A 23,538-nucleotide genomic window follows, 5' to 3' on the forward strand; every position below is an offset into this window, starting at 1 on the left:
GCTGTCGGAGGACACCGTCTTCGCCTCCTCCAGCTTCCGAGTCTCAACGACCTCATCCACCTCCATCATATTAAACAGCTACAGATTTCTGGCCTCAAACAGGTGAGATCTTGCAGGTTCCCGTCCTCTCTGTCTGTTCGGTTTGTTGCCCTTTGTCCACCCCTCCTATTCTGCATGCGTGTTTTACTCCTGGGTGGTTTATATGCCGAGCCACGATGAGCGTGCATAACCCTAAATATTAATATGAAAGAGTTTCCGTCGGAGATGAACACGCAAGTGTAGTTTACAGTATTTATGAAGTAAACCTCATCAAGCTTTTCCATAAGGAACTGACAAGTGTTCAGCACCCCGGAGAGCGCCGCTCCCTCCTCATAAATATCTGCAGTAATCTGCAGTTGCGTAGAAAAACCCTTCTGAAAACTGAAAATGGTTCATTTAAGACTGAAAAACAGCAAGAATAAATTGAGGGGGAAAAAAAAAAAGGAAACAAAACATCATGTTGAATCTAAGTGTTTTTTTTATTTATTGAGTCATCAGTCAGGACGTCTATCCTACGAGCTTTCCCAGAAGGCCTACAGTGACGGCCTAAAGTTCCCACACTCGGATAAGAGCCACAGGACGACTCACCAGCCGGACTGCTGCTGCTTCTCACAGCGGCGCGGACGGAAAACGTCAACCTCCCGCCCCCCCAAAACACAGAAGCTGTGCTTCAGATGACACCGAAAACAGCTGGATTGTCAAACGTAACACAATTAGGCAGCAGTTGGAATAGTTTAGACCGCCGAGAGATGACCGGACAACACACACAATTCCTCTCAATCCGCATAGAAAAATAACATCTGTTACACCCATTATTATTACTCTGCTCTCTTATCTCGGTAATACCGGGGCTTCACTGAAGCGACTGTGCTGTGCAAGGTAAACAAGGTCACTTGAAAACTCATGTGGTGTCCAACTGTTATGTAACAAAATAAAGGTTTGCATAAAATGGAGTGAACACGGACGGCACATCTCTGGAAGCTATTATCCCGAAGTAAACAATTCATCTTTCTTTCTTTTTTTTGTTCATGAAGGCAGCTTCGATTCTCGCACTAACAATAAAAACCCAAACATACAGGGAGCGTGCCGTTTACCATTTGTGGTTGGTGGAGGTGAAAAGTTTAAATGAAACGTGAACAATAACCGACTTGTGAGGCGAACAACACAAACACGCAGTCGTGACTGCTGCGTGACGGCCCGCAATTTAAAAGACTTGAAATTGAAGGAAAAGTTTGAAATTTGCGGAAAAACAACAACAATCAACCGTCCTTTCGCTCGTTGGGTTACAGGCCCGTTTCTTTTTGGTTCCGGTCAAAGCGCTCCACTCAGCGAACATACGAACACCAGCAGTTTCAATCTGCTCATCGAAACGCTGCGAAAACAGAATCCGGGCGGTTTTTTTTTCCAATTTTACTTCCTCGTTTCATCCACATTTCGCTAAATCGACTTGAAGCCAAAATGCAACGCGGAATCAAGGTCGACCGAATCGCTTGCTCCGGAGCTTTCGAGCACGTCAGCAGTTTTTTGTCCAGTTGCCATGAAACGGTGCAACTTGAGGCCGTTCAGTCAACTTTTTCAGAGGAACACTGAACATCCCGGCTGTATGCAGCACTGGAAGCTGTCGAGGCACTTCCTTTCACCAGGCAAACACCTTCAAGAGCTTTTTTTTTTTTTTGAACAATGGAAAGACTGTTAAACACGTATTGAACACAACTAACAGACAAAACGGATGCATTAAAAAAAAAAAAAAAAAAGGACAATAAAAAATAATGTCACAGTAATCGGAAGTCAAATTAGACTCTATCCCAAAGAATCACTTTGTTCTCTGGTGTTTTTCGAACCCTCGTTACAGTGCAGGTCTTCACCGACGTGTCTGTGCAACAGCAGCGACCCGACGACTGCCAAAACCAAACAAACAATGTGACCTCATCCGTGACTTCTTCACTCCTCCCGCTGGAACCACGTGACCTCCGTGTCGTAGTCTTACAGTAAAAGTGCACTTCATCCGTCTGTTCTATATGCTGACGTTGCAACGCTTCTAAAATAAGCACGGTAACAAGATTCAGAGGTTCCACTCTCCCTTGGAACGAAGATCGGACGCGTTTCTTTTTAACGGCTGCTTCCCGACTCTTTTCGACGTGGAGAGAGAAACGAGTCCAAACACGCGCGGTGGGTTCTTGACAGATTCTCCGACCGGTAACCTGCGTGCCAGCTAAAAAACCAACAAAAAAAAACCCCACAATCGGCATTCAATTCGGCAAACAATCATACAAGTCTTCGCGCTTGTTGTCTTCTGTGTGCAAATTTCCAGCAGTCTCAGCGCCGTCTCCTTCCTTTACCGCTTCGCTGAGAGCGCTTGCGACCCGCCGCTGCAGGAGAGACGCCTCGGCGTTGTTTACGCGCCCTCTCGGCCGACCTCGGAGACGGTTCACGCCGATGCAGGTCCGGCTTTCCCGCGGCCTTCCCGCTGTTACACGAGTCTGCAGTTTCTCTCGTCGCGGGGCTACCTGATCCGCCCGTCACTTTTCACCGGGCCCAGTTCCGACTTGGGGTCTGGGGACAGGGAGCTCCACGCCGTCTTGGAGCAAGATCCCAAAGACGGGCAGGAAGAGGCGTCCGTGGCGCACAGGTCACCGATAACCCAGAAGGTGGCCACGCTGCTGTCCACCCACGCCTCCAGGGCCGGGCCCACCAGGCGGCCGTCACGCTGGGCCCGCTGCGCGGCCGGCTCCTGGGGGGGCAGCTTCAGCACCGAGCTCAGCTGCTGGAAGCTCTGCTCCAGGTACAAGTTACCTGGAGGTCCTGCGTGGAGCCAGCTGTCCTCCTCTGGAGAGCGCAGAAGGAAAAACAGAAGAAGAACTGAGTTTCGAAACAAACCGACAAAACTTCAGAGTCGTCACGTATCAAGCACGGCGCCGATATTTCAGGATAAATCTGGTGATATTCCAGAATATTTTGTCAACAAATCAAGAACGAAACTAACAATGAATTCGTCCCAATGACACGTCGTCTGTGTCGCCGATACCGGATGTAGTTTACGTCGTGATCCTCAATGTTTTTAAAACCCGCCAGCTGCCCTGGCTGACGTGTTCATTCATCACCAACCGATTGGTGCTGAGAATATTCGCTGCCGACACCAAATCTGTGGCTTTAAAAAACACATCGATTTGGGCTCCAACAGCCGCAGAAAGAGGGTGAAAGTCAACATGTCCTGAGGTAACAGAGCAGCGCGTCGTCGGTTTGGTCACGGCAAGAACAATCAACAACGGCACCGAGCTCATCCGCTCGACGTGCCGTGAATCCACGACTCACCTTTTCGTAGCGGCTCCTTGTTATTAAAGGTTAACGGCATGACGAGAAAGCGAACTTCCGCCACGCGCTCCCACTGCTTCAGCACCCGTACGGCCCACGTGCCGGGCCGCAGCGGGTGCTGCAGGGGCGGCTTGTACTGGGTGTACTCCGCGTCCACGTCCACGGTGATGTCGTAGGATGCGGCCACCACCAGAGCGGGGTCGATCCACACGATGGTGGCGGTGAGGTTCGGCCCGCGCGCCCACTTCTGCACCGCCAGAGGTTCGTCCAACGGGCCGACCACCCCGCCGAAGTTACGGAAGATCCTCTCTTTGGGATCCCACTCGGTGCCGATCTGTTTGGGGGGGGGAGACACAAAAACAAAAACAATGTTGTTTACGTCCTCAAACAAGTGGTTTAAGCGACACAATATGGCAGAAGGACGCTTCACAGGGCGCCCGTGTCTTTGACTTTCATACTTCATCTGAAGACGGGGTGAATGAATACGCCTTCCTTTCAATATTAACATATATTTTTAAGCTAATTACACTTCAAAGTTGAGTTCTGGTCAGATCACGCCCCGATAATGCCCCAATTTGAACTTATCGGACGGAGAATCTTCTCACGTAGCAGTTTTCTTCATCTTAAAAGTTCCTTCGAAAAAAGAAACTTTGTGCAGAAAAGTAAAAAAGAAGCTTCTCAAAGACTGCTTACCTCCAGATTCTTCAGTCTTTCAAACTCTTTGAGGTTCCTCTCGAGGACGAGCGAGGCCTGAGGCACGGCCCACGTCTCCAGTGTCTCCCTGACCTTTGACCCCGCGGCCTGGACTTCCTGACGGACCAGGTAACCCTGGAAACGGTCATCATAAAAGTACAAATGTACAGAAAGAGGGTGGCCTACTGGGTCGAACCTGCGGGGAGGAAAATAAACAAAACACAGACGACAGATGAAGTTAGTTTCTGCGTCGGTTCCAGTTTCAAGAGGAAGACATTGGACACAATGACACACACACACACACACACACACACACACACACACACACACACACACACACACACACACACACACACACACACACACACACACACACACACACACGCAGAGCATCCTGCCATCGAGCACTTCGTCTGGCGTCGGGTATTTTGTCGTATCATTTATCGCGTGAGTAGAGATTTGAATATTCGACCAATATTTCATTTTGAAGCCTTTACTGGCCGATACCAACGACGTGCATTAAACGTGCAAACGATGAACCGCTCCACCTGCAGGCCTCCACGCCGCCCGTCGCCGTCGGCAGACTCCTGAGGCCGAGGCGGAAGAAGGAAGCGTAGGCGGTGAGCGCCACGTCGCTGAGAGAGCCGACACCGTCCGGCTGCTCGAACAGCGTCTCCCAGTACGCCTTGATGGCGACGGTTCCCGGAGCGTACTGCCCGTACAGGTGAGTGTCCAGGATGTCGATGGCTTCCTGGTTCACCGACGACTCAAACTTACGGGCGAAGAACGTCGGACGGGTCAGTTGCTGCGGGCGAGAGAGAGAGAGAGAGAAAACAGCAGACGGGAGTTTTGTACCGAGCGATAAAACGGGCGAGTTGCCGTTCTCCACCTCTCTCCTCCGGGGGGAACTCACCTGGATCCGGATGAGGTCTTGGGGTTTGAAGTCGTTGGGCGAGCAGCCGCACCAGTCCACGATGTGTTTGTACTGGCATTTACAGCCCAGCTTTCTGTTCCAGTTGGTGACGCGCAGGTTGTTGTCCACCAGCGTGTCGCACATGTGACTGTTGCCCAGCACGGTGTGGAAGAAGGACTGAGGAGAAAAGGCATCGGAGACATTATCTCCTGTGACTCGGGCCGGGGGAGGACGGGAAGCGAGAGGCGGGACTCACCTCGGCGGGGAGCAGGGCGTAGGAGTAGAACTGCTTCAGCCCCGACACCAGCTCGTCCCGGGAGTTGATGACGTACTTCACGAAGCGGCGGGTGAGCGCGAACCAGTCGGAGCCCCCCGAGACCTCCAGGCCGTCGGGGATGCTGCGCTCGCCCAGACGCCACATGTGGTTGTCGCACTCGTGGAAGAGGCGGTCGAGGCCTTGCTTCTTGATGAACCTTGAACACAGAGCACGGTTGAGAGAAGAAAAAACAACAACAACAACAACAACAACAACGCCAGGCATTTATCAAACAAACCATTTTCTCTCTGAGCTGCCACACGAGTGTTTAATAATGCGGCTGAATAGCTTGAACACGTTTATTCCTCTCGTGTGTCGGCGCCGACATCGACAGCATGAGGTTCATAATGTGCTCCCGTTTCCTGATGCTGGTTCACAGACTAACCTCCCTCCAGCATTTCTGGGATCTCGGATTGAATTTCAGCCGGACGGCGTCCGACCGTGTTTTAGCGGGTTGTGTATTTTACAGCTAGCGTCCTCACCGGGCGTTCTCCCTCCCGTGGGACTTCAGGAAGTTCTTGTCTCTGTGCAGCGACAGGAACGCCACCAGTTCATCGTTGGTCCTGCAGGAGGGCGGCACGGTGAGAATTAAAGAGGGGGGAGGGTCGGGGCGAGAAAGAAAGGATGTCTGGAAGATTCTCGGAGAAAAGAAAAAAAAAATACTGGCAGGATTTAGAAGGTCAGAAAGAGGCACAAATTTGTACGAGCCAATCAAAACCAATCAACAATAAGTGGAAGAATTGTGCACGACTTAAACACTCTGAGCGAACACACTTAAAGAACACAACAGAAAACATAAAGTAGGTTCACCAAACGTGGTTAACATCGAAACAGAGCAACAACCTCCCAATAAAGACTGAAGACAACTCGAACCAGATACACACGTGGAGTTATTTTGGATTTGCTGAATTGGGAGTTCATCCTGATCTCCACTGTTGTGAGCAGCAGGCTGACCAACCTGGTGGGGAAGTCTGTGGCACTGAGATTGATGAAAAAGTCCCACTTCCAGTCCAGCATGGAGAGCAGGTCCTGCATGCTGCGCAGGTAAGCCTTGAGAAGGCTGGCTCCCCCCCAGATGGTGACCATCCGCCAGGGCGTGGCTCGTACGTTTGGGAACTGCTGGGCGATCCGCAGGACCTCCCGATGCATGTAGCCCGACCGCTGGAAGATTTCAGAGCAAACGGTTAAACGAGCGGAAACTGTTTCTGAAGCACAAGCGTGATCCGGTTTGAGCTCCGTAATCGTTCCCACAAAATCTGCAGCCGCCGCCGCGCCAAGACCGCCGCGCCAAGCTGGCTCGTGTTGAAAGAGAACGCGATCCGAGAAGAACAGCGGCCACATGGCGCTGAGCGGCCGTGATGGCACGAGGACGAATCTAAGGGTGGACGCTTTTGCCTGTTCTTTTTTTGTTTTGTTTTTTTTGTTCCTCCTTTAGGTGACTCGAGGTGACAGTCAGACAGAAATAAGTTGAACTAAGCTTCCAGGATATTCTGCAGCAAAGTGCAGAGCACGGATTAAACATGAGGAGGAGATGAAAGCAGTTAAAGAGACACAGCTGTCAAGCTTAGTGCAAACATTAAAGCTGTATGAGTGAGGATGGAGGACCTCTGCAAGTGTGCGAAGCGTGCAACGACTCAAAAGCTGCAGAGTCAAAAAGACCTTTTTTAATTGCTACGTGGAGCTTAATTAGATGAATTAGCAACTAACGAGCAAGCAGCCTGTTCCCAAACAAACGCAGTTCAAAGGTTCTGAAGCGATAAATGGGCAGTTTGAGAGAAACCGACACTTGGAAATTAATTGTTCGGGGACACGAAGCCCGATCGTGTTTGGTGAAGCAGAAGAAGTGTGTACCGATTCTGTCGTGGACGTTTTGACGCGGGGCAGAGAGACACGTGGCCCGAGGACGGCGGGTTCTGAGAGAGGTTGTCCCGGGAAACAGCGGGAGAAACGGGGGGGGGGGGGGGGGCGTGATTCCCAACTCCCTGTCCTCACGAGGGGACAAGAGTGCAGAGGAGCCGGTGGACGGACCCCAGGACGACCCGACCTCGTCCACAGCCTCATCTATTAAACAGGCGTCTGCCTCGGAGACGGATGAGGTTCGCCCCTCCCCCCCCTTCCCTCCCTCCCTCCCTCCCTCTCCCTCCTTTTTGGCAGAAGAACAGAGCGTCTCCCCGCGACTCCACAACCTTCGCCGCCCGCACAGGAGCAACACAACAGACACCTGAGCTCTCCGTCTCAGCGTCCCCGGCCGTGCAATTTTTGTCTTTTGCCTCCCGGCTTCACGCGGCGGCAGACTTCTCCCCCGAGTAAATCCAGCCCCTAAGAATAACCCCGCGTTACTCTATCCCGGCTAATCCCCTTTAACACACCGCGACACCCGAAGGACAAATTTAACCTTCACGACTGGCGGAAGACCTCGAAGCGTTCAGGAAGCTCAGCGCAGCCGGCGACAAATAAGAGCTCCAGATACTCGGTTCCGTGTTCAGCCGGCACGACGACGACGACACGGTTGCGGCTGAGATGTGCGTGGTTGAAGGCGCTGCAGTTACCATGTCCACGTGGATGTAGTAATAGTGGTCGCGGTGGTATATGGCTTTGATGAGACGCTTGAGCTGCCGCACGGCGCGGCCGTGGACCATCAGAACGAAAGCCACCCTGATGGGGTTGTCCACCTTGGACAGGCTGTTGTCCAGCTCACCGGCTGCTTGAACCGGATGGGACACACCTGCACAAAGAGGACACACACATAAAGGACGAACCTCGTAGGGCGAGGGACGTTTCAGAGGACAAAAAAACAACAACTCTGAAGCTGGGTGTCCGATCGTTACAAATAGATCTGTCGATAGATAAGTGTCGAAAATATGTCGGATTTTTTTTTTTTACTTTGACTTTCACGTTTAACAAAGCGTCCAACTGTCTTTACAGGAACGCACCACCAAGCCACACACACACACACACACACACACACACACACACACACACACACACACACACACACACACACACACACACAAACTTCCCTGCATATCAAAACCAGCAGTGAGTGTGACTTGATTGACTTCCTGTGAAGTCTGAGCGTCATGTGGTGTCCGATGTGAAGCTATACGCATGACTCATTTATGTACGTGTTATGAAGTCTGTCACAATTAGTAAATTTTTGGAGCATCATCGTCATGCTTTTAAAGGATTTTTTTTTCCCGTTCACGTCTATAAATTTTTTTTTTAAAAACCTGCTAGATGAAACACGACTGCCAATAAATGTGTCTTCTTCATGAGTTGGACGATCAGACTATGATGAGGCTCTTGTTATAAAGTGGCATAAAATGAACGCAAGAAGAAAATTAAATCTTAACCAATTTGTTCGACACCTAATCGTCAACTGTTAATACCGTTTGTCTCGGTTGTTTTTAGTTTTTTTTTTTTTTATTTGAATACTTGACTTGATTTATCAAAACACGCTGACAGGGAATCGTACGTCACCACCTTCAGGTAACACCGGAGCACTGAAACACACAACGGTAGTTTCGGGGAGACTTCGAGAACAATTTGGTCACGAGATGTTCCGACTGAAAATATCGGGATGAAAAAATGAGACTAATAAATGAACGATGACGTCGCAGAGTGTGAACGAGCTGCAGCTTCGGCATGAACGGGTGAAGACGTGCGTTCGGGAGTTCTCACCGAGCTGAGGGCAGAACTGAGGGAGTGCGTCCGGCATGAGCCGCCCGGCCCGATGCTGGCACACGATGTTGGCGAGCTCCTGTCTGCACTGCTGCGACCCGGCGCGGTGGAGGGCGGACAGCGCGTCTTTGCCTACGATGTCGCACTTCGGCACAAAGTCGGCGTTGGGGGCTTGGTGCGCCCCGTCCACGCTGCCCGGCTCCCCCGGCAACTTGGCCGCCCCGTCGGCGCCGCCGCGCGTCTCGCTGAAGTTGCGGCTGCTGGACAGGTCGTGGGCGACCACGGCGTCGACGCCGGCCCCCGTCGTGCCGCGCTCCTCCGGGGTCTTCAGCCTGATGCTGGCCTTCCCTCCTCGCCGGCCGTTGCCTCTCCTCAGCGCGCTGGCCGCCGTGCCCCCCGTCCTCTCCAGCCGGGCGCTCCATCTGCCCTTGTTCCTCCCCGACAAGGAGTTTTGCTTCTCCCAGAGCGCGCTGTCTCTCTTGGGGTCCTGGCTGTTGTGGTCAGGCAGCTTCGACCGTCTTGTTTTTCTCTGAGGAGAGAGAGCAGAGCACGAGAGACGCGCATTTGAAATCCACATGTGCTGCCGGTCATTTCCGTGCGAGCGCGTCGGGGGCGAACGCCGCTGAGAGGAGGCGTTGATTCATCATCCGAGAATGACATAAGGTCAACAAAAGCAGACAGGAACCCAGAGGGGAGGATGTGTTCACTTGCTTTTATTTATTTTTTTAATTTCTTTTTCTTCATCTGGTCTATTTTTAGCAGAGCCTCGTGGAGCTAATCTGCAAAAAGTGGATCGTCACACATGATCAAAGACACGCAGCGGATGCAGCGATTGACTGTACAGACCTGAACAAACCCCCGTCTGCTGCCTCGGGGGATAACGTGTACGTGGAGGTCACGTGTTCATAAACACATCGTACACACCGGCGAGAGGAACTTCAACCTCAGACTTTAAGAAGTTAGCAAGTCCTTATCCGACCCTCTGGGTGTGTGTGTGTAACTGGAGGTGGGGGCACACTTATCAAAGAGGGATATATACAATATTGTTTGCATTGTAGTGGGGGGAAAAAATCCAACTATACAGCACTGATTTGACACGGTTGAGAAGAGGACATATATTTTTAGTTGCATTGTTTAAGACTTCCACATCCTCATTTTAACAGATTAACCTTCATAATCATAGCTTTATAATAAAATTTAAAAAAAAAAAAATCATCCTCTGACAGACTGCCTGAAAAGACATTGTCCTCTTATAACTGCTTTGACATAATAAAATCATTCAAGAATCCCATTTCTGGAATCATATTGTTGTGCTTCAGTGAAAATGGGCAACATGAGGGAAAGATTAGCTGCGCTGTGTTTCCTCAACAGGAAAGAAGCCAGAAAAATGAGCTTTTTAACTGTTATTATATGTATTAGCCTGAATATTGTGTTATTATCTATTATGTAAGTTTAAGTTGTTTTTTTTTTTTGTACACAAAGGTACCAATTAGGCATCACAGTAATCTGGGTTTCCTCCAAAATCAGGTTTCAGTTTCCCAAATATAAGATTTGGTTTCAAAGAAAGAGTACTGAGAGAGTCAAATCTCACTGGAGCACAAAGCCCACATCCAAAAATGGAAGGCAGCCTTTGAAAAACACAAAATTATAGAATATAAATTGAGTTTTCAAGCCAAACAGCATCCCAGTTTTGGCACACCAGATTACTGGATCACACAAAAGGCCCTTCACAATACGCACTTGGAGACGAGGAAGAGGAGCAGCGAGTGGGCCGAGAGATTTCTGCCTCGGTCAGACCCGCACGCCGTCGGCATGGCGACGGCCCGGCGGACAAGGATCGGGAGAGGGGAACGGGGAGGGGAACGGGCCGGAGAATACACCGCCGGCGCACCAGCCGACCGACCGACCGACGGCTCTCAAAAGCCGTCACGGGGAGGAAGAGAAGTTCGGTTCCACGCCGGCCGTCGCGGTGCGCCGCTCTCTCCAGATGTTCACATGCACCTGAGCCAGCTGCTTCTCTTTCTGCAGATGTGCGACGTCCCGTTCGTGTCGCCTCAACTGCGAAACCTGCGCTCCTTTAAATCACCCGGTTCACGCGAGTTGCAAATGTCCCACGTGAGCACGGAAAAGACTTCAGACACAGAAACGACGGCGTGACAGCTGTGCTGCTGCGTCTAAAATAGAAAATGCAGAGTCCAACTAGAACTGCAGCTGAACGGAGTAAATCTAAAGAAATGGTGGGAAGATATTCGTGAGCTGACAAAACTGCTTGTAAACGTTTGTTTTTCAATGAAGCAGAATTGCTGTTCATGTTCAGTAAACATGTTTTAAGAAGTCGGTCTCGATCTGATTTCCCTGAAAAAGCCCATTTTGAGAGTCTGTGAACTCTGTTGGAAAAGAACTGTTGAGCAATTCTGCAACTCGGTCTGACATCAACATGACGAAGGTCCCGTTACTTCAGTCCGTTCTGATTTCAGTCTCAGATGCAAATTGCAGCATTAAAACTGTTTATGTTTTGGGAACTGATTTTGACTGAAATTAAATACCACCTTCCTGTAAATGTGGTATTTTCCAACAGTTGTGGTTCATTTTCTATGTGTTCATGGCTACAAATGAATAAAAAACACGCGTGTGAGGCTGACTAAGCATTTTGCTAACATTCATAAGGAAGCTCTTCAGTTTTTCCGGCCACTAAAGGAAATGTTCTCGTACAGAAACCGAGCACGCAGCAGCGGCGGACGCTCCAATTTTCCTTATCACTCGTTTTCGCATCCTTTAATTAACACCGTCATGTCAAAAATGTATTGATTCAAAGGCAAGCAAGGCGGCCTCTTTACTTTCCAATTAAAGGAACCGTATCGGCGGGCGCCATCTGCTTGAAGCGGGAAGCGGCGGCGAGCACTCGGAGAACGCGGGGGGTGACGCAAAGGATGACAGACTCGTCTTCCTCTGTCCTCACCGTCCTTTCACTCTTCTGCACCGGCGCTTTAATATAATGCATGTGACCGTGTTCACACACGCACAGCGGGCCGCTCATTAGAGCAGATGCAAGATAGCACGGAGACCGCTGAGCGCGCAGGAAGTGTTCAGAGGTGACGGTTAACACGCTCTCCTCAAGTCGGAAATCTGATTCTGCGTCTGCGGGTCTGAAAACGTGACGCGGACGTCAAGAGGTTTCGTGTTGAAATACACCGTCACATCTGTGAAGTCATAATTCGCAGCGAAGGAAGATGACTAACAATTTGAAATTGCATTTTTAATAAAGTGAAATATCTGTGAAGTTTCTTAGTTTGGTTCTTCTCTGCTGTTGAAATCAAATTTCACATCCAACGTGCGGTTGAGATTTTAAATACGTGCACTTCTGATCCATTACAGTCCTTGATGAGCTGCAGCTAAACCACAAAGCCTACAAACATTTCTCTGCTTCTTTGCCGAGGCATGTTTAGACCTGAATGCACCTGATGAGACAGACGGGAGGTTTATAATACAAACAGGTGAAAGGAGTCAGAAAGACTCTAAAGCACTTCTGAAATATGATGAAAAACGCACATCAAACTTCCTGCTGTGTCTCAACGTCACACTCGAAGTAAATGGATTGCTTAATTTAGGCCGGCGTTACTTATAGTGACTGACAGGAAGAGGGCCGAGCACCCGGCGAGCACCGAGTTTACTGATAAGCTCAAAACTGAAGCGGTTCCAAAACAAATTCCTCGGTGGAGACGGAGAGAGCTGCCGTCCTCAGACTGACTACGCTTCTTTTCCTTTTCCCTCTTGAGACAAGGGTCACACCTCGCTCCCCCCGCTCAAGCCACGGTTACATCTGCTGCCCGCCTCCAAACCCTCCCGGACGCGCGGGTCTTCAACACATCCATGTTGGGAGGAACATTATACGCGGCACGCTCGTCGTACCACGTTGGAGAGACAGCAGGGTTCCCGCCTCGGGTTTCATCTCTTGCATTCCTTGCGGCTCTTTCAGCATCGGTGTGTCTCGGCGAGGATTTCTGGACACAGGCGGTCCTCATCGGGTCACATCTGTTAACAGCTCGCCTGCCATTACCTGCAGGGAGATCTGGAACAGGCGCTGCCTCCAGGTAGGGCGCTGCCTCCAGGTAGGGCGCTGCCTCCAGGTAGGGCGCTCCAGGTGCGCCGGGGAGACAAGGAGATCAAATCCCCACAGAGGACGTGGCTGGCCTCACGAGTGTCTGAGTGGGACGTGGTGGAGGCGGCTCGCTGCTTAACTCCAGCCTTTATCCCTGGGACATCCACCGTATGACTCAAAGCCGAGTGAAGGTCACGGAGCCAGATCAGTAACTAACGCCAGCGGTGGACGGAAAGAAGAAGAAAACAAGACATCCTGGGACAGCTCAACTCTCAGCCGTCAATCAATCTCTCGCGGCTCTTTTGACATGTTCTTACACAAAGTTTGATTACTTCATAAACATCCTCTTCCTGTTTGACACAGTTGGGTTTCCTCTGCTCTTCATCACGTCTTCAGAGACTCCGGATGAAACAAACGTTCGTGACAACCATCAGTTTGAAGACTGCAGCTGCTTCTCAAACAATCAAACTCGTATTTAATATGAGGAGACATTACGTTACAGTCACGAGCGTGTAGCGCAGCGTGCCTTGTCTCGGGTACTGTGGTCGGTCAGTGACCGACGGACAGACGGGGACAGACGGGGACAGGGCTGGTGCGGTTGTGGACAGAAATGTCTCGGAGCAGCGCTCTTCCCCAACTGCTAACAGCTAAACATCGGCTAGCCTCACTGCACGATAACACACTGCGAGCTAGGCTACAAGCTAACGGCTAGCTCTTACAATTACAACCCAACCGAATCACCGCCACACCAGCAATAACCGCAGAGGTCGTTCCTCCTTACCTCCGCCTCGCCTTCTTCCAGACTTCTCAGACTCCATACCACAAGCCCTTGGATCAGGAGGATAGTTAATGCGGCAGCAATCGCCAGTTTGTACCGTCGGAGGAGCTTCTGCACTCGAACACTGGCCACCATTTTTCCGACTCCGGTTGCGCGTGCAGGGCGCATTCTGAGCTGCGCGCGCACGCGGGGTCTCTTCACCATCATCAGGTTGCTGAAAAGTTTGTCATAAAAAAAATAATTAAAAAAAGATCCACACCGCGATTATCTCGCTGCGTCTGCGTTTTACTGTCATCCAACGTTATGGGTTTTGGTCCCTTCAGCAAATCTTTTTTCAGGCTTTCTGTAACGTCGGGGTCGTTTAAACTGGAGCTTCACAACCAGGGGCCAAGAGTTCAAGGGTCACACGTTTGTTTGTTCTTTCTTTTCTTTTTTCTTCTTCTTTTTTTTTTTTTTTAACAAACTAATATAGTTTCCATCCCTCTTCTGGTGTATTACTGAAGGCTTCCACCTTTTAAGGCTGGTCACCTCAGCTCAACAGGTCATAATAATGTAGGCTGATGAGTAGTCGCAATTAGTCATTAGGCTATTTTGGATGCAAGAATATTGTGTAGCTTTGATTTTATCTTTAAAAATCTAAATCATATTTTTTTTTTTAAGTTTGCTATAGGGCTACAACTGTGCAAAATTCATGTCTAGAGTTGGCCAATATACAACATTTATAGTCTAATTACCCTATTGTGATCAACATGATCTTTAGTTAAATACTATCTTTCTTTTTTTTTTATCTAACTTCTCACTCATAGGTCAAATAATTTTGTTGGCGTTTGGCTTCTCATCAGACAAACTTATAGTTACTTCCTACTCCTCAAAAGATGGGTAATACACTATATGCAGAAAATATTTCTACTTGTTGTCCATGGTCCAGAATTATATCGATTCAATTTAGGAAGCCTGGACCAAAGCTAAATATGTGAACCGCATATACTCAAAAGATCAGCCTTCACTAATTTAGAAGAATATTTGACCACATCTGTCCTAGATTTAGGATAGACCTGTTTATGATTAAACCAAACTATTTAAAATATGTTGCAATAGTTCATCGGGTGTTGCCTGGCAGTTTAAAAAAAAAATCTAATGATTTCCATAGTTACCATCCATGAATACTAATGCTACATTTTGGCTCTTTGTCTGCATAGAAATAATCTCATGATAGGACCCCCACGGTCTCCAGGGTAACGGGACTCCAGCTCAGGCATCCAGTGTGTTAACCTACTGGTCTGGATGCCATTAATTAGGCGTCAGAGGAAGAAGCAGCTGTCTAGCCCTAAATATAGTTTCTGTACAGATTACGCACCAAATCAGACACTGCTGTTTTATGAACCGTTTCTATGTCACTAATCTCCACTGCACACAGGGAAAACCAATTAAAACAAATCCATAATAATAAGTCTGTTGGCTTGCGTGGCTGTTGCTTCCTGCCCGAGCAAAGTCCATAAACCAAACCCTGCCGCTGTCCAGCGCAGAGCCGGAGCGACGTCACGCGGTTTGGAGAGGGCGTCAGTGCGCCTTCACGGTCTCTTATACGCTGAGGCATGTTTACCGAGTGGACAGAGTTTGAGACTCGACTTGCGGAGCGCATGTAGACTGTCACCCTGTCCGGGACTGAACAGAAAATGAGGAGGAGCATCAGAGCCAGTCTGCGTTTCTTTTTCTGATATTTAAGATGAGGAGAGCCTTTGTGTTGAGGCTGATGAGTTCAGGAGGATTTCTGAAGGGAACATTAACAGTTTACACAGGAGAAATGTCCACAACTGCAAGTCCAACAATTCCCTCCTCACAGCTGACGTCGGATCAACTCACAGTGGTCGCTGCGTCCTGTAAGTAAAACCTTAAAACTGCCATAAACTGTTTGGAAGAAGATGATAGATATCCTTTAAAATAGCCTATTTAATTTGAACCATGTTATCCTGCAAATCTGTGGAAGAGAAACATCTGGGTTCTGCTTGCTGGGTAATATTTGCATACTTATTTGCAGCACTGTGATAAAAGGTACATTTATTTTGTCACATTAGGTGTAAGATGCCAGTGTGATTGCAACCGACTACGCTCTGAACCATACTTACAGTTAATAACAAACTAAGACTATGAGGTTTGTTACTTTCAAGTTATTACCTGTCATTGTTCTTGACAGGCAGGTAGAGTGCATGTGAGAAATTACACCTTTCAGTGTTCAAATTGTAGAGACAGAGTGTCAATCAAAGCTGCTCAAAGTGAATCGTCTTACATGTCATTTTAAAACTCAACCAAAGACTTAAATCAAAGTAGCTGTCAGACTCTGTTCTTTTACAAGTCACATTACAAGTTGTTCTACTTAAGTGAACTACTACAAAAGACACAATGCCTGATTATATGTGCTTAAGAGACTTTTCTTTCTCTCTTGCTTTCAAACAGTTTCTTCGCTGGTGTTCTTTGTGGTTATTGTGGTGCTGCTGTCCATTATTTACCGCAAGGATCCTCAGTGCTGCAAACTCCGTTCTTATCACAGGCCACATGCAGATATGGTAAGCCCTTAGGAAACAAAAAAAAACAAAAGAGAGAAAGTGCCTTTTGTGCTGAGTTTTCTTTTCTAAATTGACCTGTATGTTCAGATTTGCAGATCTCCCCGTGAGACAGGCTCAAAGATACCGTGTGCACACAATGTAGTGCCATTAAGAAGTGTCCGATTGAATTTGCCTGGCTGTGGCGAAAGGACTAGAATAAACTTGATATGATCACTGTCAGCTGATGGATTTGACTCAGTTGAATTAGCTGCCCTCCAGAAATATCCCTGAGTGCCACAGTAACTCTAATGAAATTGGACAGAATTAGCACTTACCACGCATATTGATGCGAGTTCAACACCAATGTAATTAAATCATTGCAAATCAAATTTTAGTTCCAACTTTGGCAAAGCTTGTGCAGCAAAACAGCTCAATCTTTTAGGTCTTTTTAGAGCCTGTGTGACACGTTATACCGTTAATAATTAGTTTTTTATTGATCTCCCTCCCCCAACATCACGTATAGCTCTACCTACTAAAGATAACTGCCTAAATATCAGTAAAGCTGTGGGCGGTTGGACAGGATGAGGCAAAGAGGAAGTGTAAACAGTCCAACTTCTTATTGGATATCCATTCTCTCTGCTTCCTCTTCCTGGTGGTTTCTCAACTCCACTCGTCCGGGGGTGAAGTTTGAGCGTTATCTTTGGACTGCAGCGACACAACTCATACCTCCCTCCTTCAACTGACAGGAAGCTCGGCTGTGGTTTTAATGCATACGTTCTCTTGTCCCATTTAAGGAACTAACAGAGCTTTTCACTAGTACAAACTGGCCGTGTTGACATCTAGTTGCAGCTGTGTCACTGATAAGACATCGCTGGCTGCCTTTATCTACTCTCAGGTCAGCACAGTAAACTGCACGCGACGGATAGTAAACACAAAGGAAGTTCTGGGATATTCAAGATGCCGCATAAAAATGTTTTCCCTGAAAATTGCTACCACATGTAATTATGTGATGATATGATAAGATGTGCGGTGAGAAAGGCTTTTAAGTATAAGTGAGAGAAAGTGAAGATTATTCACTCTGAGAGGGAAACACACATAAACCCTCTTTCATTGTGTTTCTGTGGGACATTTCATGTCTTCAACTTCATAGTCACATACCTTTCCCTGCTTCGCTTTGCTCCATGAATAGTGGACAGACCCCACTGTGGGTGTTGGGGACTCAACAGGGACAATGGTTCTCCTTTAGGTTGTGCAGTGAAAAAAAAAGCACACTGCCGCTGGGGTCCTCCCCCGACTTCAACACTGATTTTACACGGTTGTGCTTTTTCACACTGGCTGAATCAATGGCAGGCGACAAAAGCACAACTCTACTTTTCTTTCTCTCTTTCCTGAGGACTTTGTTTTGGCCTCTTAAAAGTACAAACCAGTGAGGGAAAGTGACCTTTGACATCACCTTTTTGGTGTCATCTCTCTCTCACTCTTAAATGATGTGAGGGTTATGGCAAAGGTCGTCAGAGTGCGTCATTCTAAGTGTGAGTGATGTCATTGTTTAAGTTGGCCTGGGAAAATGATAAATCAGATATTTTGATACAACCCGGCGCCACTGCATGCTAACCTCTTAATTTTGTTTCCTCTAAGTCAGAAGAAATCTCTTTAAATTAGCAACTGCTCCTGATATCTCTTTTCATCCTCATGCTGGTTTTAAATCTCAGTCTGGTAACAAATTTACTTTGTTATTATGCCGGCCCAAACGACCTACAAGCCCATAATGTGTATTGGAGCGTGCTCGTTAAGAGGTACCTGCTGCAGTTACAAGGGGAATAGAGAGACACTGAAAAGACCACACGGTGTGGTTTGTTGCCTAGGGACTCTGATGACACAGTAGGACATCACATTGTTCTCCACACAAAGGAGACTCATTTAGACCTAAGGCAATTACCTAGGTTTCCCCGGCAGTCTTTTTTTCAGGATTCCTGCACCTCATACAGTGAGACATTGACAGGTCTGGTTTTAAAGGGGGTGGGACTGGGACGAGGCACGGAAATCGGATGGTGGTCGTCTTATTGATTAGATAATTTATGGTACCGCTAAACCAGCCAGTGCCTCCAGGGATTAAACAAGGCATGAAAATCGGTCAATTGGGCTGAAGTTAGTGGATTTTTGACTAGAACTAATAGTGTAAAACATCTAGTTAAAATATAAACTAATAAATTCTTGTATTATGGAAGCAATTACCGAAGGTTCGTCTGAGCTGCGTCTTCTGAACTCCCACACTTTTTACAGTCATCACTGTTTGTTTAACAGGATGCTCCCCCTCAGTACTACAGCAGCAGGCAGACACTGGTGGGATCTCCGTGTCTCGAGCAGACTCAGATCATGGATGACAGCAGCACACAGGTGAGAGACCAGCATCAGCTGCCACTAAGCCAGCCAAGGCATCTGCTTTCTCTGCTGTGTATGCTGCAGCAGAAGATAAAGATAGCACCTTCTTACACATACACATACTGGGTAGACAGAATTTTCGACATGGTTTCCCGTTTGAGGTGGGGATCAATGATGGGGTTTATTTGGGTATTTATTCATGAATCCTCAGCACATAAAAGCTTCTGTTTCCTGTCTCTTTTGTGTTTTGTGGCCCCCGTGTGCATCTCAGCAGGCGGGTCAGCTGTTCTACGTCGGCCTGCCTTCCAGCTACAGCCTGCCCACACTGGAGGCCCCCCTGCCGAGGCTCCCCTCGTACGAGAGTGTCCGAAAAAAGGACCGCCAGAGGCAGATCCACATGATGATCGCAGACCGCTTTGGCCTCAATGGACCCATTGTGACTGAGGTAGAATATATTAGGGATTAAGAATGTGTCACAGCAAATGACACAGATGCAAATGCATTGACAATGTAGTGCTTCATGGGCTGCTGTTGAGCTTGGGAATAAGAAATATATATATGTATTATACTGGAGGTTCAAAGTGCCTTCTTGAGCTCAAGCAAAGTCTGCTTAGTACTGAGGCCCATCTTGTATCACAGCAAAACCTGAAATAGACACGCCGGTCTACTACAGCAAAACGTGAAATAGACACGCTTTGGCCTGTCTAGGCGTGACAGTTACATGTTTTCCTGTTGAAAACTACAGGAAAACATGTAACTGTCACGCCTAGACAGACAGGCTGTAGTCAACAAAAAAAAACCTTCATGCGTAGAGCCATGGGATTTACAGGAAAATTAAACTTATAGCTAAAACACGTAGCTGGGGTTACGACATAAGCACATGGTTGGGGTTAGAAAACAAAAACAACTCATCAAAAACGTTTTCATCTCCTGGATTCAAACCTTATTGTCCCGCATGGGAGTCTGTGCCTAAAGTCACCAAGCCACCCCCCTGCCTCATATTCATGTGAAAAATGTACTTTATTGCCTCTGTTTTGGTCACATGATCAGGTGTCACATGACAGTTATGCGCGTGTAAGTTTCACACTTTCAAAACGTGTACCTGTCACGCTATAGCGTGTCTATTTCACATTTTGCTGCAGTGGACCGGTGTGTCTATTTCACGCTTTGCCGTGATACTGGGTTGCAACATCTGTAGTTTCACAATGAATGCAGATAATAAGAAGTAGATGCTTTCTATTATTGCTCTGCTGTCATTCACTATTGTAACAGGAGCTTGTTCAAAAATTAGACTGCATTCAGAGCGCAGTAAACAGGATGCGCTATCGGCTCATCTCATGCTCGCTACTGGATTGTGCTGGCGGCTGCGTTTTAAGGTTTTACTGTGTTGATCTTTCGCTGAGCTTTTGGTTCACACAACGCTTGAGCAAACAAGGTAATGAGAAAAAGGCACATCAAACATAATTAAAGCCTGCATCCTGAGTGCAAACAGTGGCCAAGAATGCAGCTTTGTGCTCCTGTCTTCTACTGTTTTTTTTCTGCTTTGACCTCTCCTCCTTTTTCTTAATGAAACACTCCCTAGCATGACTGCCCATCTCTTCCACACACAGACAGACACACACACACACACACACACACACACACACACACACACACACACACACACACACACACACACACACACACACACACACACACACACACACACACACACACACACACACACGACAGCACACAGTACTTTCCAGTCATCCCATCACTAGTCAGCGGATAACCCCACTCCCCTTTTTTTTTTTTTTTAGACTGTGTTAAAAGAGTTCAGATGATGACCCTTAATTTCCTCTTCTGTCCTGTGGCCTGAGGCAGGATGGTAGTAAAACTTTGCAGCCTCATGTGTGTGTGATGTGGGTATCAGACAGAGGGCAGGGTTGAAGGGTTGCTCTTGTCGCCTGAGGGTCCCCAAGCAATTAAAAGATAAGACGACTCAGTCAGAGAGTGCGATTCAACCAGATGTGATCAGAGAGATAATGTATTAGAAAAAAGATGTGTTCCTGGCAGATTCAGTGAGGACAGATTAATTGGAAATGTAAATACAAACAGATTCCACCCATTATAGGGAGAGATTTCAGGGCTTTCAGGCCTCAGGATGTTGTCAAAGTAACAGACTCATCCTGGTAAATTATGTTGTTTGTTTGTCTACTTTTAATTTACCTGAAGAATTTAGTGGTTGTCACCTTCAGTGGTTGTTTCTGATTAAAGTGCACTGTGTATATTGATAGTTTCAAAAGGTATCACACCCTCTAATTAGTCAGGTAGTAAGGACAGTGCACTTTAGCATAGGAAAGGCTTCCCAAAAGTCTCTATAAGTCTATAAAGGGTTACCAAGTCAGCAGTATGACAACAAAGCAAATCAAGTGAATCAGTTAATCTACTGTAACGTATCCATTTTTATCTGATTCCCCAGTTAAAATCTAATCTAATGTCTTTCCTTAACCATCTCTATCCTGGAGGTTCCTGTACTGGAATCAGGTCATATGTGTGATCTCAAAGATGTCGCATTTGTTATGCTTTATTTCTGTGGCATAAAATTTGGTAGAGTTGCAGCTAAACCCTTTAGAACAGGTCCATTAATATCAGTAGGCACTGACTTATTGTTATAACACTCTGGCCGAGTGATGAGCTAAAGGAGACTCATTGTATTTCATAACTCTCTGGTTCATTTTGGCCTCAGTTGTGGAACTATACTGAGTACCTTTGGGGAGTTTTTTTCAGGTGGAAGTTTCAAGAAGTAGCCTTGGACTTAAGGGGTTAAACCTGGAGGCAGAGAAAGAAGCTATAACAACAATATGGTCACATTGTTACCCTATAAATACATATCATGGTGAAGATGTCAGCAGATTATGGCCTCTATACACATTGTGCAGACATGGTACTCCATCAGCATTAATTTTGAGTCATGCATCTGGCCAACTGATAAATGTAAATCCAGTATTTACTTTCCTTTTAGCTCTGTTTTGGTGTCCACCTCTAATATGAAATATTTGGCTCTTTATCCATCAAATTTTCCAACAGCTCATTGGTAACTGTCTGCAGCTTGATGCAGCAGTTAAAGCAGCCAGTGAAAAAGAGTCTGAACCATGACAATTAAGTTGTGGATATGAAACAAAACAATATGCTGAATGATGCTAAAATGCTCCACAGAGCTCAGGGAAAGTGCAGAGTTGCATACTAATTCCATGAGAGTTCATCACCACAAGTGGCACTTTTCACAGTCATGTCTTTGTAAAAATTAAAAAACAAAAATACTTTAAATCTTGTTCTTTGCTGTGCTGGATGAATCAACAAAATGTCAACAAAGTGAAATCAGACCATTCAGATTTGCTTGTAATATATATTTTAAAAAGCTTCTCTATTCAAAAGTCGTTCTTGTTTTTCCGACAGCCTCCTCCGACTTATGAGGAGAGTATCCGCCAGTCGATGGAGCTGCCGTACAACATCCTTTCATCCAGCTTGGACTTCTCCCCTCAGAGTTTCTACGCCAACACAGAAGCCATCACTGAAACTGACGCTGCTCCTTCAGTCAACTCCGACACCAACAGCACTTTTCTACCTGTGTGACGTTGATCAAGTCCTCAAGCTGTCTGATGAATGTAAAAGGATTAAGTTACCAAATCAATTCACAATCACGACTGGATCTTTCACACTCCTGTACGAGTCGATTCTGATACCTCAAGACTGAGTTTCTGTTGAGAGATGGCTGATGTTGATTGTGAGCTGAAGAACCAAAAAGGAGCTGCCTGCTCTCCGTCCAGGGAAGAATATATTTGGCGCATTTGAATGTTAAACACACTTTATGACTGTACTCTTACCATGGTGATTAGTTTCAAAAGAGAAACACTGGATATTCAAAAGGTGGCTGGTACATCTTGAAGAGGGCAGGGATGAAGAGACTTGTGGACTAAAACATACCAAAAAAGGGAACCACTATTTACTTTGTTAATTACAGGGATGTGAATTATATTGTGTTCATGAACATTATGTTTTTGCTGTTAGCTCTTCTCTTTTATTATTCTGTTCCTGAGCTACAAACCTCATTGTGTGGTTTTAAAGAGACCTGTTTGATTAGTAGTTGCTGTCCAGCATGTTTCTTCACCCTGCTGAGGCAGTGCCACGCTGCTCCAGCATGAGCTTCAGCCTGTGGGAGGGAGAGTAAAAAGGTGCTAATGAGAGGGCTTTTAATTAAGTAAAACAAATATAAATGTATCACAAAACAGGTTTTGACCAACATCATCTCCACATTTGATTTTTTTTTTTTTTTTTCTGTTTAGGCAGACGGACTTATGATTTCTCTTTTTTTTTTTTTTTATCAAAAAAGTTGTACTCGTTTTATGTTGGTTATTTTCTTGCAACTCATGTACACAGCTATATTTTTTTTGTCCTGCATTTTGTCTTGTACTGTATTTATTGAAGAAAAATGAGTGACATCATCTTATTTCTCTGTGGAAACAAATGTAATAAATACTTTTATTGCTTTGTTGATGCATTGTTGTAATTATATGGCAGCAGCTTATTACTAACAGCCCAGAGCAAGGTGTGATTTCCATGGATATATGTAGGTTGTGTTTGTTGGTGTAGGTGGCAGAGACCAGAGACAGAAGTAAGGAAAATTCAAAAGGACACTTTAATCTGACTAGTTTCTCCTAAACTTAACTGAATTTCTATTTTCTTGTACTTGCTAAATTAATTTGCTGAGAAATAGTATCTTCCTAAATTTAACTGGAC

At 46.9% G+C, this 23,538-nt stretch overlaps 2 protein-coding genes across 3 annotated transcripts; one reads left to right on the forward strand and one right to left on the reverse strand.

The window, feature by feature from the left end:
• Window positions 1-494: 494 nt before the first annotated feature.
• On the reverse strand, window positions 495-13,983 carry xylt2 (xylosyltransferase II). The gene is made up of 11 exons (XM_069709993.1): window positions 13,835-13,983; window positions 8,955-9,483; window positions 7,823-7,998; window positions 6,232-6,434; window positions 5,756-5,836; window positions 5,214-5,430; window positions 4,958-5,134; window positions 4,593-4,849; window positions 4,045-4,240; window positions 3,352-3,685; window positions 495-2,865 (listed from the first exon to the last, which is right to left on the reverse strand). Exons 1-11 carry the CDS (start codon window positions 13,964-13,966, stop codon window positions 2,543-2,545), a joined length of 2,625 nt encoding a protein of 874 aa, XP_069566094.1. The 5' UTR covers window positions 13,967-13,983; the 3' UTR covers window positions 495-2,542.
• Window positions 13,984-15,479: 1,496 nt separating this feature from the next.
• LOC138627588 (uncharacterized) lies at window positions 15,480-23,245 on the forward strand. 2 transcript variants are annotated; one of them, XM_069710018.1, is made up of 5 exons: window positions 15,480-15,711; window positions 16,286-16,395; window positions 18,679-18,771; window positions 19,028-19,201; window positions 22,198-23,245. In XM_069710018.1, the coding sequence occupies exons 1-5, from the start codon at window positions 15,558-15,560 to the stop codon at window positions 22,372-22,374; spliced, it is 708 nt and encodes a 235-aa protein (XP_069566119.1). In that variant the 5' UTR covers window positions 15,480-15,557; the 3' UTR covers window positions 22,375-23,245. The 2 variants fall into 2 exon arrangements, with proteins under 2 accessions (XP_069566119.1, XP_069566120.1); XM_069710019.1 differs by having other exon boundaries at window positions 19,031-19,201.
• The last annotated feature ends 293 nt before the right edge of the window (window positions 23,246-23,538 follow it).

Source organism: Brachyistius frenatus, unplaced genomic scaffold (genome assembly GCF_029030835.1).
Source record: "Brachyistius frenatus isolate BFR_SWC_R1_liver_20210118 unplaced genomic scaffold, ASM2903083v1 Contig_88, whole genome shotgun sequence".
In the NCBI taxonomy this organism is placed as follows: Eukaryota; Metazoa; Chordata; class Actinopteri; family Embiotocidae; genus Brachyistius; species Brachyistius frenatus.